Source organism: Aotus nancymaae, unplaced genomic scaffold (genome assembly GCF_030222135.1).
Source record: "Aotus nancymaae isolate 86718 unplaced genomic scaffold, 86718_ANA_hifiasm-v0.15.2.pri h1tg000020l, whole genome shotgun sequence".
NCBI classification, from domain to species: Eukaryota; Metazoa; Chordata; class Mammalia; order Primates; family Aotidae; genus Aotus; species Aotus nancymaae.
This window is the reverse complement of record NW_026988432.1, coordinates 24,076,239-24,091,849: the sequence shown is the minus strand read 5'-3', so window position 1 is coordinate 24,091,849 and position 15,611 is coordinate 24,076,239. Positions and strand designations below refer to the sequence as shown.

At 34.6% G+C, this 15,611-nt stretch overlaps 1 protein-coding gene across 3 annotated transcripts in view; it reads left to right on the top strand.

Moving 5' to 3' along the window:
* The window catches only part of DCC (DCC netrin 1 receptor), a 1,184,710-nt gene that overhangs the window by 1,058,190 nt on the left and 110,909 nt on the right, over nucleotides 1–15,611 (top strand). For all 3 annotated transcript variants that reach the window (XM_012464272.3, XM_012464274.3, XM_012464273.3), the window contains exons 20-21: nucleotides 3,397–3,591; nucleotides 9,097–9,129. In XM_012464272.3, coding sequence (XP_012319695.1) covers nucleotides 3,397–3,591; nucleotides 9,097–9,129 — 228 coding nt within the window. The remainder of the gene's footprint in view (nucleotides 1–3,396; nucleotides 3,592–9,096; nucleotides 9,130–15,611) is intronic.

Sequence of the window (15,611 nt, the reverse complement as noted above, 5' to 3'; positions counted from 1 at the left end):
GCTTAAGTGAATAACTTTTACATAGATTAAAAACATAGTGAAGGCAAATACTTTATTGTCATCTGCTAAATGAGGACAATCAGGAATCAGTGTAGATGACCTGGGATGGGAGCAGAATTCTCTAATCTTCCAGTTTCATCATGCACTTAAAACAGCCCATAAAAACTTTAACAATTTCAATAAATATTTACATGTGAAACTTACGTACTTACAGGCTAAAGGATTTCATTTAGTAAGTGGTTTTTGATATCTGCTATGAAGATGATCTTATTAAGTTTTGGGGGAAATAAAAAAGTAATATGACTCCTGAACTAAAGAAAAGATTTTATCCTTCTGAAGACATAAGACATGCACATAATAGAATATATATACAAATATTATATATATATATTTCTTTTATATATAACTGGATATATATATCTCCAGTTATTTTTATACTTTATATATATATGTGTAGTTTATTACCCTCTCTCTTTCTCTGTCTAGATATATATATATGTTTAGTAATTTTTACATAGATAAAAACAGTGAAGGCAAATACTTCATATAAATCTATAACATATATTCATTTTAGATATACTACATAGTAATATATAGATATTTATCGAAATGTATACTCAGAAATGAAGACTCAAAAATGTATCTGTGTATACACAGACACACACACACCCAGTAGCAGGTAGCATGGTCTTCTTTTCAATAGATGTAGAGATGTGGGGTGTGTATCTTCACGTACAAGATTGGAGACGGCTCTGGCTCAAATGATATGAGACAGTTTTATTGATGTTGATCGTAGGGGCTGAATTACAAAGGAATGGACACATATGAGACAGAAAACAACTCCTTTGTCAAATGATATTCATAATCCCTTTTGAGTTACAGACTTCCAAGTTTAATATGTAACAGACAGAAGGGTCATACAAGTTTTTAAGGTTTGTGGAACTTTTTATCTTGGTAAGGCTTTTAGCTTCCAAGCTCTCAGCATCTTAAGACATTTCTATCTGCATCATTGACATCACAACAAATGCAAAAAATGTACAGATCCCACATATCAACTCAAACAGTGGTTCCTGACCTTGCTTGATCACAGAAATCATTTGGGGTGCAGATTACTGAGGTTACCCTTGACCTATAGTGTTAGAAGTCTATTATCGTATAGCAATACTACCCAAATATAGCAGGTTAAAACTGCACATATTTGTTACATTATGGTTTTTGTGGTTCTGGAATCTGAGTACAGTTTAGCTTTGGGGTCTCTTACAAGGCTTCAAATTGAGATGTTCACTTGGCTGAGGTCTCATCTTTGGTTTCACAGGAAATAGTTGCTTCTAAACTTATGTGATTGTTGTCATGATTCCATTTCTAACTGGTTGTTGGCCAGAAACCACCTCAGTTCCTGCCACAGAGTATTGTCCATTTGGCAGATGTCTTCATCAAAGGCTAGAGAAGAGAGTCTGTAATCTGCTAGTAAGACAGATGTCATGATCTTATGTAACAAAATTGTAGAAGTGATATTCCATTGCATTTTCTGTCTTTTATTGGTTAGAAGCAAGACTTAGGACCCATCTACATTCAGACAGAAAGGAATACACAAGGGGATGACATTACTAGAGTGTGAGGATAATTGGTGGCCATCAAAGATTGTTCACTACATGTATTAAATCAACATATCCTGTCTTTGGGTCTGCATTTTATAATCTGTACCTACCCTTCAGGTAATTATTATGATTATGCATATTTGGGAAATATCAAACCTAGTGGAAAGTGGAGGTCAATACAAATAGATACAAGTTTTCAGCATTGGTCAAAATTTAAGAGAAATGGGCTTCCAGATGTTGGAGATTGTAACATTGCTTAATGCTACATAATAAGAAGGATAAAATATCCAGCAATGCGTCCCCCAAGCCCAGGCATAATTCTAAAAGGCACTATGGGATTAAGTGATGAGTGACACAAAATTGTAAATGTGTTTTTACTCTATTGAAGTGTATTACAATGTTTATGGAGAAGAAAGATTGTGATTGAGGAAGGTTTCATAGGCCAGATATAGCTTAAAGTAGACCTTAACAGATGAGTAGGATTTGGATGCAGTGAGGAATGGTGGAATGGTGTGGGAATAATCGGGAAGGAAGAATAATCATGGTATTGAGAACAGTCTTCTTGTAGCGAGGGTTTATGCTGAGATGTACATAGTGTGCATGGCTATTTTCTGAGTCTGAGAACCCTCTGATATAACCCATAACCATTGCAAAGACCTGTGAGTGAAGGTCCTCAGTCCAGCTGGGGCAAGAGGAACTCAAAAGGAAAGAATAGATAAATCAAAGAAAGACATTTGTTCTTAAAATGACTTACAAAGAATGTATTTGATGCATAAATAGAATGAGAGATACTTTTAACCTTAGTTATATAGATAACATTGCAGAATTGGGGCAGAAATGGGGATCAGCACGACATTTGTTTATCAGTGATACCTATGATGAGCACCTTTGCAGTTTCATCTGATGATATAATATAAAAGTTGCTAATTAATGTTTTTAAAAAAGAGCTAGGTCACAAGTTGGTTAAGTATAATTTGAGAATATAAATATGTGTCAGGAATCCCTGGGTTTGTTTGGGTGCATATTAGACTATCATGACTGAGTACACAACTAGCATTCAAGTAACATATCCCCAACATAAAAAATAAATAGTACTGTCTCAATATAGGTTATTGATATCTGAGGTAATAACTGGATCATGTACAGTTATCCAGCAGTACTTCTTTGTTTGACAAGCTAGACTGCACTGGGAGAAATAGTATGCTGGTAAAGAACTCCATGTATAGTATGGTGGTAAAGAATATCATCCAGACCTTTTACCAGTCAGCTTGGGTCACCTTCATCATCTGTGAAAGGAAAGCAACGTGGTTCCTGGCAAACTCACTAAGTCATTACCGTGATCAAATATGTTCATTTATTTATATAACACTTTAAACATACATGGCATTTTATACCTTCCAATACATTTTTATTATTTAAGCACAAGCCAAATTAAATATTGTTTATTTTCATCATTGGACTACAGGGAAAATTATACAGACTTGTTTTCTCTGTTTTACATTTTTTGTCATGCTTTCATATTAGAGCAAACTAATAATCAGGATTTATAGGTAGCAGAAAGCACACATTTTAAAATTTTTATTTCTATTAGCTTATTCTATTTTCTGATTCTGTACATCGCAGCAATTATTATCTAATCCTTGCATTATGAAAAAGACTTTACTTACAAAACTGAATAGTTTATAGATTGTGGACATTTAATAATTATTGTGAATTACATTTGGGAAATATGGGTGTTTGGAAGCAGAACTTCAACATGCAGTACACCAAATTAAGTCACATTTGTCTGTTTATGCAGCTTACATCTTATTTTATACCTTGGACAAGAACATCCCAATTGATGACTGGATTATGGAAACAATCAGTGGTGATCGGCTTACTCATCAAATCATGGATCTCAACCTTGACACGATGTATTACTTTCGAATTCAAGCGCGAAATTCGAAAGGAGTGGGGCCACTCTCTGATCCTATCCTCTTCAGGACTCTGAAAGGTTTGAATCATTTCCTATTATGCTTTTCTTTTCCTGTGGAATTGTTATAAAATAGCTTTGCAGTCTGTATTAGAAACTGCCCTGCACCATCTCTGTTGGCAAAATGGCCAGTGAACATTCAAAATAAATTAAAATGTAGCTTTTTGTGCTGAAAGCAAACATGTCAAAGAAAGATCTATTGTATTATCACATTTTCTGCCATCAGCACATAGCAAACATATTTAAGCTGACTTTTTTCATTTACGGTCCTTCTAGAAATTTGTATTGATGTCATGTATATTGGTTCTATTCAAAATATAATGAAATGCTTCAGCCATTTTATGTTAAGGTGGTAAAAATGAAAATGTGTTGAATTATGTGAATGGCATACTATTGCCAATTTTAAGTATTTTCTTTCAGGTACTATTATCCCTTATATAGTAATTATCCCTTATATAGTAAAGAAAATTTTGATATGGCAAGAAAGAAAGTTCCAAACCAAAAAAAAAAAAAAATGTATTTATTGTAAAAAGCCAATATATTATATTATTATTTAAATAGTAGAAACTATTTAAAAATTTTGCAGTATGATTTCTAGAAGAAAAATGTTCATACAGAAAATCACTAAGGCTAATAGTGATTACATCAAAATATTTTTCTATAAGTACTTACTATTCTAGAGCACAGTATTATTCTGGGAGACAAATGGTTTCAAGAGTCATTTAGAAGTTGAAAAGAATTTGAAATATTCAAATAATTGAAATAATTGGAATTTAAAGTTGTATATTTAAGGCATGATACGTGTTTTCCTATAGAAGGATAACTTTGCTCTTAAATCTGTGACCACATCATACTTCTACATCTGGCAGAAAACTTAATGCATGATGGTAAACAACTGAAAAATTAGAAATGCATGGATGACTGCCATCTTTACGCAGTTGTTTGACATACTAAAAGAAGAGTCTTAGAATAACTGTATAGCCTATTCCTCAATTCTAAGAAAGGTACCCTAGTAAATAAGGGACTTTTGAATTCTGATGAGTGAGCTATTTAAAAGCCTGGTTTGGGTAGCAGCTAATCTGAAAGTTTGCCAACAACACACAAGCAAGCATTCAGCCAAAGCTTGCGTGACAGTTCTTAATGACAGAGTAGAAGTTGGGAGGGAGGGAGGATAGAAATGAGCCAATCTTTGTCTATCCAGATTTTGAGGATCTCATGTCTAAATCAGGTTTCACTCCAAATGAGCAATCAAAAGGCAACTGGTTATTCATTTTGTAGCAGCATGAACTGTAACCAGATAGCGTTTTGCGAATGCTTCATTTTTATCTATAGATGAGTGCCAAATTAATTTCATACCCATAATGTTTGCCAACTGAGAGAGCTGAGGAAAGGATGAGAATGACTTAAGTCATCCAAATGTGTTAAGCATCAGAATGATGAGTTATCATAAGATTTGCAGGCCCACATTGATGGCCATCCTAGGGATTGTTTTATGAGCTCAGTGTTTCATTGGATACTGTTTACCCTAAGTGGCCTAAACGCATCTAGAAAATTATTTTCAGAAGTAAGCACAAGTTTAGGAGTTTGTTCTATGACATAATAGTTCACAAGAGTTATTTCTAATACCTTGATTTGATGTTTAATATTTTCTACTTTAAATGTCATGCTTGATAATAAAATTACTCGGAATATTGATCCTGGTCACTTTTATCAATGATTTTGTACATGCATGCATCTTAGAAGACACAATGACAAATGTTCTAAAACAAATAAATTACTCACCATAGGAGATTTAAAGCTACATTATAAGCAATTTAAAGATTTGGTATAGAGCCAAATCTATACCAAAGATAAAATCATTCTATTGCTCTCTGATTTAAGATTTTCAGTTCCAAAAAGTGTACCAAAGAATACTCTGTTCATCAGAATGTATCTTTGTTTGATGGAGAGAAAGGCTTAGATGTCTTGAAGCTGCGAAAACTCCCAGTAGTCTTCTGGGTAATGGGCAAGAGTTTCATAGTAACGCTTGCCCCAGGCAGGTGTTCACAAACTTCATTCTTTCATATTTAGCCTTTGCAAGGATAGCAGCATTTTCTTCTAGAGGCCAGCATTCAGTCTTTTTGGTGTTAACAACCAGTCAGAGAAGTACAGGAAACTCAGTCAATATTCACTGTTTAATTAAAAGGACATTTCTAATTAGAAAGGGATTGTCTTACTATAAACTTATGTAGGGACACAATATGATGTATCTAATTATTTCTTTGGAATGTTAATTTAAAAAATCTTGACCTTGATTACTTGATCACATAGGACTCTGCAAATATCCACCTTCTTTCCACAAATCCTCCCCAGGGTCCCACTGGGACACCTAACATACTGTCAAACCATTGGAAGACTTAACGTCTATCTCTGCCCTATCCTGTGGGTTTTTCCTGCTAATAAAGTACACTTCTCCATGCTGGCCTATCAGGTAATTGAGAGGAAGGATGCTCCCAGTGGAGTAGACCACAGAGGATTCTGGCAGAGGGAGGGAGTCACTTCTTACACACAAAAGAGTGGTATTCAGAGTGAAAACTCGATAGAGTACAATAAATTCTCTGGGCATCCTTAGTCATCATTCTGAATTGTGCCTCTCCCCTACCCAAGAATATAGCACTGGAAGCTTTGGACCAGAATAGAAAAAAGGTCTAGTTGTCAAATTATTTTATAACAAAAATACATGATTTTTCTTTACAAATGATAGAAACATATGATAGAAAAAATCAAGGTACAAATTTAAGCCATTTTTGTTGTCTATAATAAACAGTAGTTACAAGAATCCATATGGTACCTGTTGGAAAACTCTCTTCGGTAGATAACATTTGAGACATTCAAAATTTCTTATTATATTCAGTGCAGCTTTGCTAGCAGAAAAACAAATTCAAAAGATAAGAATAAGAATGGGTTTGTCTATCATAACATATAGTTATTTGTCCCTTGCTAAAAATATCTTAGACTGCAGACAATGCATGTATATGATTAAAGATAAAAGGCAAAGAATGGAGATGAGATAAGGGTATTATACTTGTCTTTTGTGACATAATTCTAAAGAGTTCTCACCTACACATGAGATGCTGATTAGAATAGTTTCTTAAGTGTGTCCCGTTCTGGCTGCCAAACCTACATACTTCTTGGATTGGGTGGTCACTTGTGACGTTGACATATCCTGTCAAGGATCAGGTCATTCTTGCTGGAGACTTGATTTAGAATTTCCAACAGCGTGGTATCCTTTCTCAACAGCTGTGTTAGGATCTCCATTCAAAATCCTATTCCTGTTTATGAGCTACACACAATGCAATTGCCTGTCAAAAGCACCTTTGTCAATACCGTAATAAAATACTACAATAAAATGTATTTGAGAAGCCATTAATTTTCAATGGGAAACAGAAGAGAAGAGAAACTCTAGATCAAATTAAATTGTGGTGATGAAACTATGAAAAGTTGGATTAAATGACTGGTAAATCTTTAAAAAATGTTGGTTAAATCTTGACAGGGTACAAGTTTTCATAAAACTTGTGTAAAGCTTTCAGAGAGCACCAAATTCTAACCACTAGCCAGAGTGCCAAGATAAATAAATTCTGCAGATCTGCTATACAGCATAGTTCCTATAACTAATATAACTGTATTATATACTTAAAATTTAGTAAGAGGGTAGATCATGTACTGTGTTTTTACCACAATAAATAATAATGAAAAGGGTGGGAGGAAACTTTGGGAGGTTAGGGACATGTCTGTGGCTTTGAAGGTGGTAATGGTTTCATAAGTATATCCTAATTCTCAAATGCATTGAATTGTATACATTAAACATGGGCAGCTTTTTACTTTTCAGTTATATCTCAATAACTTTTTAAAATAACACTTATAGAATTATAAAATAATAAGCATTGGCTGGGCATGGTGGCTCACATTTGTAATCCCAGCACTTTGGGAGGCCGAGTAGGGCAGATCACGAGGTCGGGAGATGGAGACCATATTGGTTAACACAGTGAAACCTCATCACTATTAAAAATACAAAAAAATTAGCCAGGTGTGGTGGCAGGCACCTGTAGTCCCAGCTACTCTGGAGGCTGAGGCAGGAGAATTGCTTGAACCAGGGAGATGGAGGTTGCAGTGAGCTGAGATTGTACCACTGCACTCCAGCCTGGGCAACAGAGTGAGACTTCATCTCAAAAACCAAAATAAACAAACAAAAAACCACAAGAATCCTTGAATATATACCATTTTCCAAAGAGTAATTCAGAATTCAAAGTCTACTACTTACCAAGATATCTTTTCATGGAATATGTCTACATGTTATGTTTAAATGAAAAAAAATTGTAATTGATTTCTGGTTTAGAAATCTGTCTTATGATGTAATATACATAAACCCTGTTCATCTGAAAGGGGCTTTCATTAACAAAATTATTATTTACATATTTTACTTCTAAACATTCTTATTAGAGAATGATTTGTGCTGCTTTATTTAGAAAATGTAGGACCATTACCTGTAGGACATTTAAGGTATATTTTCAAACAGTAATGATTGATTTGCTCTAATAGGTCACATCTTATGAGTGACTATGTTATTAGTTGCTGCCTATTTTATCTTCTCTATGCAAGTTTTACTGAGACATATGCAGGAAGCATTCAGCAAGTGTGGTATCCTATCTATCAAGTTTGAATGGAATTAAGTGAGTTAAATATGCCCAAAAGACTCAAAGCTCAGAGTTCAAACACTGTCAAGTCTAGGTAAAATAATTCTATTAATAATTGATGGTGGGAAGCTTATGAATATCTGCATTGGTCAAAATGCCATATAATTTTCAGAAATGTGATAATATTAGAGATTTACCTCTTGTTTCATTTGGTTAGCAGAAAAGAAGCCATCTTTAAAACAAAACTTAAAAGATTTTTAAATTTAAAAATTTTTAGATTTTTAAATTTTAAATTTCAAAAAGTCATTTTTAAGACTATTACTTTTAACTCATCTGAAGTTGTGAACAACTCAAGAGCTATCTTCACAAGGTCTAAAGATTTATCAAGCTGTTTAGATTCTATTGTACCATATTTATGGTAGCCAATTATTTTACCTAATCTATGTGAGAATAGATGAAGTTGTTGAAAAAAAATCACGCACAAGAAAATAGCTTCCTGAACTTTCCTAAATATATACGGATGATAATTACTTGGTAATTGCATGCATTTTTTTTACTGTTAATTCTAGTTTTAATTAAATTTATATAATTGTTCTGAGTTTATCTTTAGAAGGGCATGAAAACTAAGATAATTTTAGGATGAATTTGTACAGTAAAAACAGTATTTTCAATTTTTTTCTCTGAATACTTATTTAACAGAAGTAAACCTGTAAGTTTGGGTCCTTATCAATTTTATTTCAATAGGGCACTAACCTTGAAATGAAAACTTGCTAAAAAATTGTTGGTTTGATATGTCAGCTTTCTTGCTAGGAACTGTCAAAGTCTAATAATATTATTTCTTTTTCTCCCACAGTGGAACACCCTGACAAAATGGCTAACGACCAAGGTATGGTGGCTCAATCTGTCATTTTGTGTTTTTTGAATCAATCTTGTCTGTTGGAAATGTCAGTCATTACTTTATATTTCTCTTTTCACCTGGCGCATATACCTGATGAAGCAGACACTGGCATGATGATTAATCTTGTTAATGAAGTTCTGCTTGGCTGAGGCTGAGGCTCTGATAAGGAAGATGTAAATTTTCTTGAGAGGAAATTGTTTTGTCTCTATTCTGAAGGACCAATTAAAATGTCAAGCTTCTTTGTATGAAATAAATTTTTAGTCTCTGTCTGCACTTCTGAATAATTCACATTAAGTATAATTAAGCTCAGCATAATTTTCAAGCTGCTCTTGTACCCTTTCATGAGCTATGGATTAAAGTTCTGTAGCTCTACAGAGAAAAACCATAAATTATGTGTGATTTTCCTCTGCGATGAGCTTCCTTTAATATATAAAATCAAAGTTGGGTCAAGTTTTTTGAGGCATTATCATTGTTCATTTTGAAGCCAGAAGGCTGTTATTCAGTGAATCAGGTGCTCATTTGACTCAGTGTATAATATTTTCTCCTTTTTCCTTATTTACTAAAAGTTGATTTGTATAGAGAAACAGGTAAAGTTTTACACAAAGGCAAAATGGAGATAAATAAGAGTTATCCATCAACTTATAAGTAGACATGAATTTGCTATTACCATGATTTGTAGACTGATTGACAAATTAGGATTCCATTATCTTTACACAAAGGACTATTAGTAGAATGCTGAGGGAAAAAATGATTATTTGATGAGTTTTATTTTTTTGAGGATGTTACTTTCTTTCCAGAAGAGTTAGGAAATACTATAAACTGGTCGTAGTCAGTGCTGTCAGTATTTGTAGATTGAGAGTCTATAGTTTGTATGGTTCGTTTCCTTCCCTCTTTGGACACCTACTGTGGGCAGAACTTATTGCAAACATCATGTGTCATAAGGCACCATGTCATGAGATTAGGGGAATGCATTCTTTCAACATGAATACTTTTTAACTTTTGACAAATACTAAGCCTCTGGATGCTGCCTCCCTAATAGCAGAAGGCTGCCTGCATGAGTAGCATTTTCTTCAATGGTCCTGTGTTTACATTCTTCTCTGGGGATGTATACCATGCAACTGCTTAACAGAATGTGGCTAGGGGTTTACGTGTGGAATAATAGAAATGGGACTGTGCACAGCAATGCCTACTCAGGGTTAAGATTTCCATTAATCTAGCTGCTCCTGCTTGCTTCCACTGAAAATATTTTCATAAGATTAATATCTACTAAATAATATTTGTAAAAAATATTAATGATAAGTAATTATCACTTGGCATGCATTTACATAGGTAAATTAAATATTAGTCTTAGTCAAATCCAAATCTGGAATAGTTAATAGAAACAGCTTTATTAGTGCAGTTATAAAATAATAGAAACAACCTCTCATAACCTTATCAAATAAATTTGAAGCTTCCACTGGTGACTCCTAATTTTTGAAATTATATTTAAAAATAATAAATAGAGAAAAAAATTAAAATAACAGTTGAAATGTTACGTTATTAGCCACTTAGCTGACAACATGTCCAAGCTTCTCAATAAATGGCTTTTCACTTCTCTCTGGATGCTATTACATTGTTTTCTCTCTTTTCAATTGCTTTTTGTTTTTTAAGGTAACCATTTTGCTTAATATTATTTTAAGCTACCAAACACATATTCTGTAATTTGATTATTTTATAAAAGGTAAATTAATAAATTATTTCCCAGTCCCTATTATCACACATCCTCCATGGATTTTATTTTGAGTCTCCCATCTACAATTAAATCAGGTCAGTTCTCAGGAACAAAAGGATCCCCCAAGAATTACGGCCAGTGACTGAGTCTATTAATATATTGGGTCAGTTATTCTTTTTCTCTTAGGATTCTGTCACATATGTGACTTGGAGTCTTATTCAGTCACAGCGGGCATATAGTTAGTTGATCAAGTTGATGGGCTCTAAATTTTACATTAAACTGAATTCACTTGTAAAATTGAGAGGGACTGATGACATATAATTTAGTGGTTATAGATAATATCTTTAAATTCTTACAAAGAAAGCATATTAAATTTACGGCACCTTTAAAGTACTTTTTTATAAACAAAATCAGTCTTCTGAGTTGATGACCATATGCATGAGACATAACCCAGCTTAAAGATCCCTCTAAGATTGATGAAAATAATAGAAAAAGACTGATTTTAATATTCCCATTCCCAGCACACAGCAAATTGGTTGAATATGTTTTACCATTCCCACTGTTAGACCTATTTGCCCCCTTCTCACGGAGAAATAATCCCAATATTACATTTATGACAGGAGCTGAATTTCTGCTTAGCGAAAATTCCCTTGGAGAAAAAATGTGGCACCTGGGGTCAGAATTAACCTTGCAAAGATGAATCTTAAATAAAGAAGCAGGAGGTTGAAGTTGACTTATATGAGAGAAAGGGAGACCAATTTTGATTGTTCTAAAAAAGTATCTGTTCAGATTCTTGTCACAATTATTATTTTAGGGACTGAAGATCTGCCATGAAGAATGTAAATGTGAAAACAAAAGTCATTTGAAATGGTTTTGATTTGGGGAAAATATTTTCTTCTGAGCAATGGTAATAGTTGTTTGACAATGATAGGCATTAACATAGAACTCCTAATTGTTTTATGTAATTGTAAATTGGTGAAATCTGGCATTTTTAAACTTTCTAATCTTGACCTTCTCTATAAGACTTTTTTGCATCACCCTCTCTCTTGCCCCATGTCCCAATTTTGTAGATTCTTCCAGGCACAGGTGGCCAATACGTATGGAAGTAAAATAAATTTTAGAGATTAACCACAGAGTTTCATTTTTTGGAAGGTTGGGCAAGGAAATTGCACAGGCTATGTGAAGTGGGTACAGAGGTTAGATAGAAAAGCTATACTTAAAAATGTTAAATTATTTTTAATTTTTGTGTGTACATAGTAGGTGGATATATATTGGTAGGGTACATGAGATGTTTTGATACAAGCATACAATGTGAAATAAGCACAGCATGGAGAATGGGGTATCCATCCCTTCAAGCATTTATACGCTGACTTATAAACAATTCAATTACACTCCATTTAAAAATGTACAATTATTGACTATAGTTACCCTGTTGTGGTATCAAATAGTAGGTCTTATTCTGTCTATTTTTGTACCCATTAACCATTTTCACCTCCCCTCTCCCCAGCACCCCACTACCATTCCCAGCCTCTGGTAACCATCCTTTCACTCTGGATGTTTATGAATTTAATTGTTTTGATTTTGGTTTTGACTTTTGAATTTTTCCTTTTTTATTTTCTCTATTTTGATTAAAACTCCTTCCATTTGTCTGTGCTGATGTGAGCCTATGCAATAGTAAAATGCACCCCTATGCAGCTCTTGCCAGCAGTCACTGTTCTAGGAGCTTTACAGGAATGACTCACTTAATTCTAATAACAGTACTGTGAGAAAGGAACTATTATCTCCATTTCAGCAAGAAAGAAACTCAAGTTCAGAGAGTTGTTATTTGTCTATAGAAACACAGCTAGTAGGTAGAAAAGCCATGATTCTAACTCCAGAAACCACATTTCAAAAGCCCTGTTTTTAACCTTCAACCAATATGTTACACATATATAGCCACACATTCAAATTTGACATCAGGCTATAAAGTTGCTGTATCTGAAGTTTCATCTACTGTTATTTTCCCATTATAGATCTTCCTTTTTGTATCTCTGTGAATATTCTAAAGAATAAGGCAAATAACTCTCAATCTGGGGTCATCTTGTTAGTGGGGTGGCCACAGCAATGAATATATGATGCTAACACTTCTTTATTTCAGGGAACAGGGATGCTGATAATTCATTGTCTAGGCCAGCTTGGTTTGTCAATACAAAACACTATATACTGGGTGGGTCAAACAATAGAAACTTATCTTGTCTGAATTTTGGAGGCTGGAAGTCCCAGATCAAGGTTCAGCATGGTCGGTTTCTGGTGACGGCCCTCTTCCTGGCTTGCAGATGGCCTTCTCACTTGTCTTCCCATGGTAGAGACTGACCTCTCTGGTGTCTCCTCTTCAAAGGACACTAATCCTATTGGATTGGGGCCCTACCCTATAATTTCATTTAACCTTATGATTTAATTACTTCCATAAAACCCTATATCCAGATATAATCATATAGGGGATTAGAGATTCAATATACACATTTTTGGGGAAAGCAGTTCAGTCCATAGCATCCACATTTAAAAAGAAAGCTATCATTGCACTCTTTCACTAATTATTTCCCCAGTTTTTCAGATAAAAGAAGGTAAACATTTTGCCCAGGATTACATAAATAGTTGTTGGCAGAGTTACAACTCAAAACTTTTCTTTCTGGTTCCTAGAGTGTGCAGTCTTTCTACTGTAAATAGTTACTATATTTCAAAAATTTGATTTCCATTCTTCTAAAATCAGCTCAGACATTTTAGAGTGTCTCACAGAAGCATTTTAGAAAATCGCCTTGTTTTGAGTTTGCAATGGAGATTAGCTGTAACTCTGAAATATGACTGCTTCTTTAAAGTGATTATTAGATCAAACTTTTAAACTTGAGGGATTGTATTTTTTTTTTTGCAGTGTTATGTCCCATTCAATTCCCAAATATTGTTCTCCACCATGAGATGTCTTTGTATGAAAAGCAGTATTCTTAGCATCAGCAGAAATGTTTACTCATTCATGTGTATTTCTGTCTGCCCATTGAGACAATAGAATAGGTGCTATGGCAATGATATGGTACCTTAAAGTGGGCAGGATTCTTGTGAAGTGATCTTCACCATTGCTGAGATGAATTACAAAGAAAATGCTCACTCACTTTGAGCACTCTCAAGTGTCTTTAATTCTCCATGACCTGGCAAAAGGGTGATCTGAAACACTAGGCCTAGAAAGGAGGCCTACCTTCATAGGGAAGTTTACAGATCCAGATAAAAAAAGCATGCTGTAAACTGCCCACCCAACAGGGAGAGAGAATTACTCTCCTCTGAATTGTGGTAATGGCTGATAATGCTCTAGCTTTTCACTTGGAAGTCACTCAGTGTGTGCTGTAAGAGCACTGGAATAGAATTGGATACCTTCAGTTCTAGCACAGTCCTGCCACTGGGACCTCTTGTGTGACTTTAGGCAGGTGAATTAACATCTGTCAGCATCCTCACCTGTAAAATGATAAGTTCAGACTAAATTATCTTTTGGTTTCAAGATTTAAGATTCTGAAATTTTAAGATTGGTGTTAGAATAAAAAACTCAGGAATAACATCTTTGCATAGTGAAACATCTCACATTTATGGCTTTTCCACTGTGTGTCAATTACCTTTCTATGTACTGTGCATGTGCAACCCTATTTAATTCATATAGCACCCTTACAAATGTAGAAAGAGAGGTTAAAACTTGCCCAAACACTCTCAGTGTGTAAGTGGTGTGAAAGTTGATTATACAAAATGGAGTCATTCATGTCTTACCCAACTACAATGGAGTCAGGAGGTTATAAGGAAAAGCACTCAGATCACATACATTTATTCCAGGAACTGTCTTGTGAGACTAAACCAAAAATTGCAAGGACCTGGTCATGATTCTAAGATTTCGAGTCTTACCTAACACCTGCTGACACTCAGCAGCTCCTGGAAGACATTGCCAGCACCAATTAACTTCCTTTCAAAACAACTGGCATAACCTTCCTCTGTTCCCCAATAAAACTCCTGCCTTTTCCTTTATTCTCTGGACTCACCTGGGGCTACCTTGGCTTGTGTGTCCTGAATTGCAATTCATGTTCTGAGATATGCTCTTTGCTCAGAGATGCATCTCTATATATCTTTATTTCAGGTTGACAGTGATGAGACCCAGAGACATACTCAGGCTACCTAACTTGAGAATCTCTGCTCTTGACCACTGTGTAATTTCTGGAAATGCAGACTCATGATCTGTCATCAAGAAAGTTATACCTAAATGGCATCACCATAAGTTCACCTGGTTTAAAGGACTTTGTCTTTCCTCAATAGAGTATTCAGGCAAAGTACTTACCACTGCACCTGCCATTTTACACCTCAGCAGTTTTAATCTCATGAATAAACAGAATGTTAATTGTTTCCAATTTCAGGGAAATAGGGTTTTTGAGGCAGTCTAGTCAAGCTTGGAATTTAGTTAATGTAATCCAGACTTTGCAGGGTTTGGATTACAGCAGCCAGGCTGCTGTTTGAAAGATGGAAACCTTTAGTGCCTTCTGATGGGAGCTGTTTAATAGAAAATTAAAACCACTTCTTACCCTATTATTGTGCATAGTTTCAACACAGTTTATTATTCAGCTGCTTGCTACACCCACTTGAAAAAGCTATTTTCACCTGAGTTTTTCACAGGTCCAAAATTTTGCAATTCCATAAATTAGGACTGTGGTGAAATAGTAGTAGCAGAAAATGAATAATGCGCTTTTAATGGAGTGTT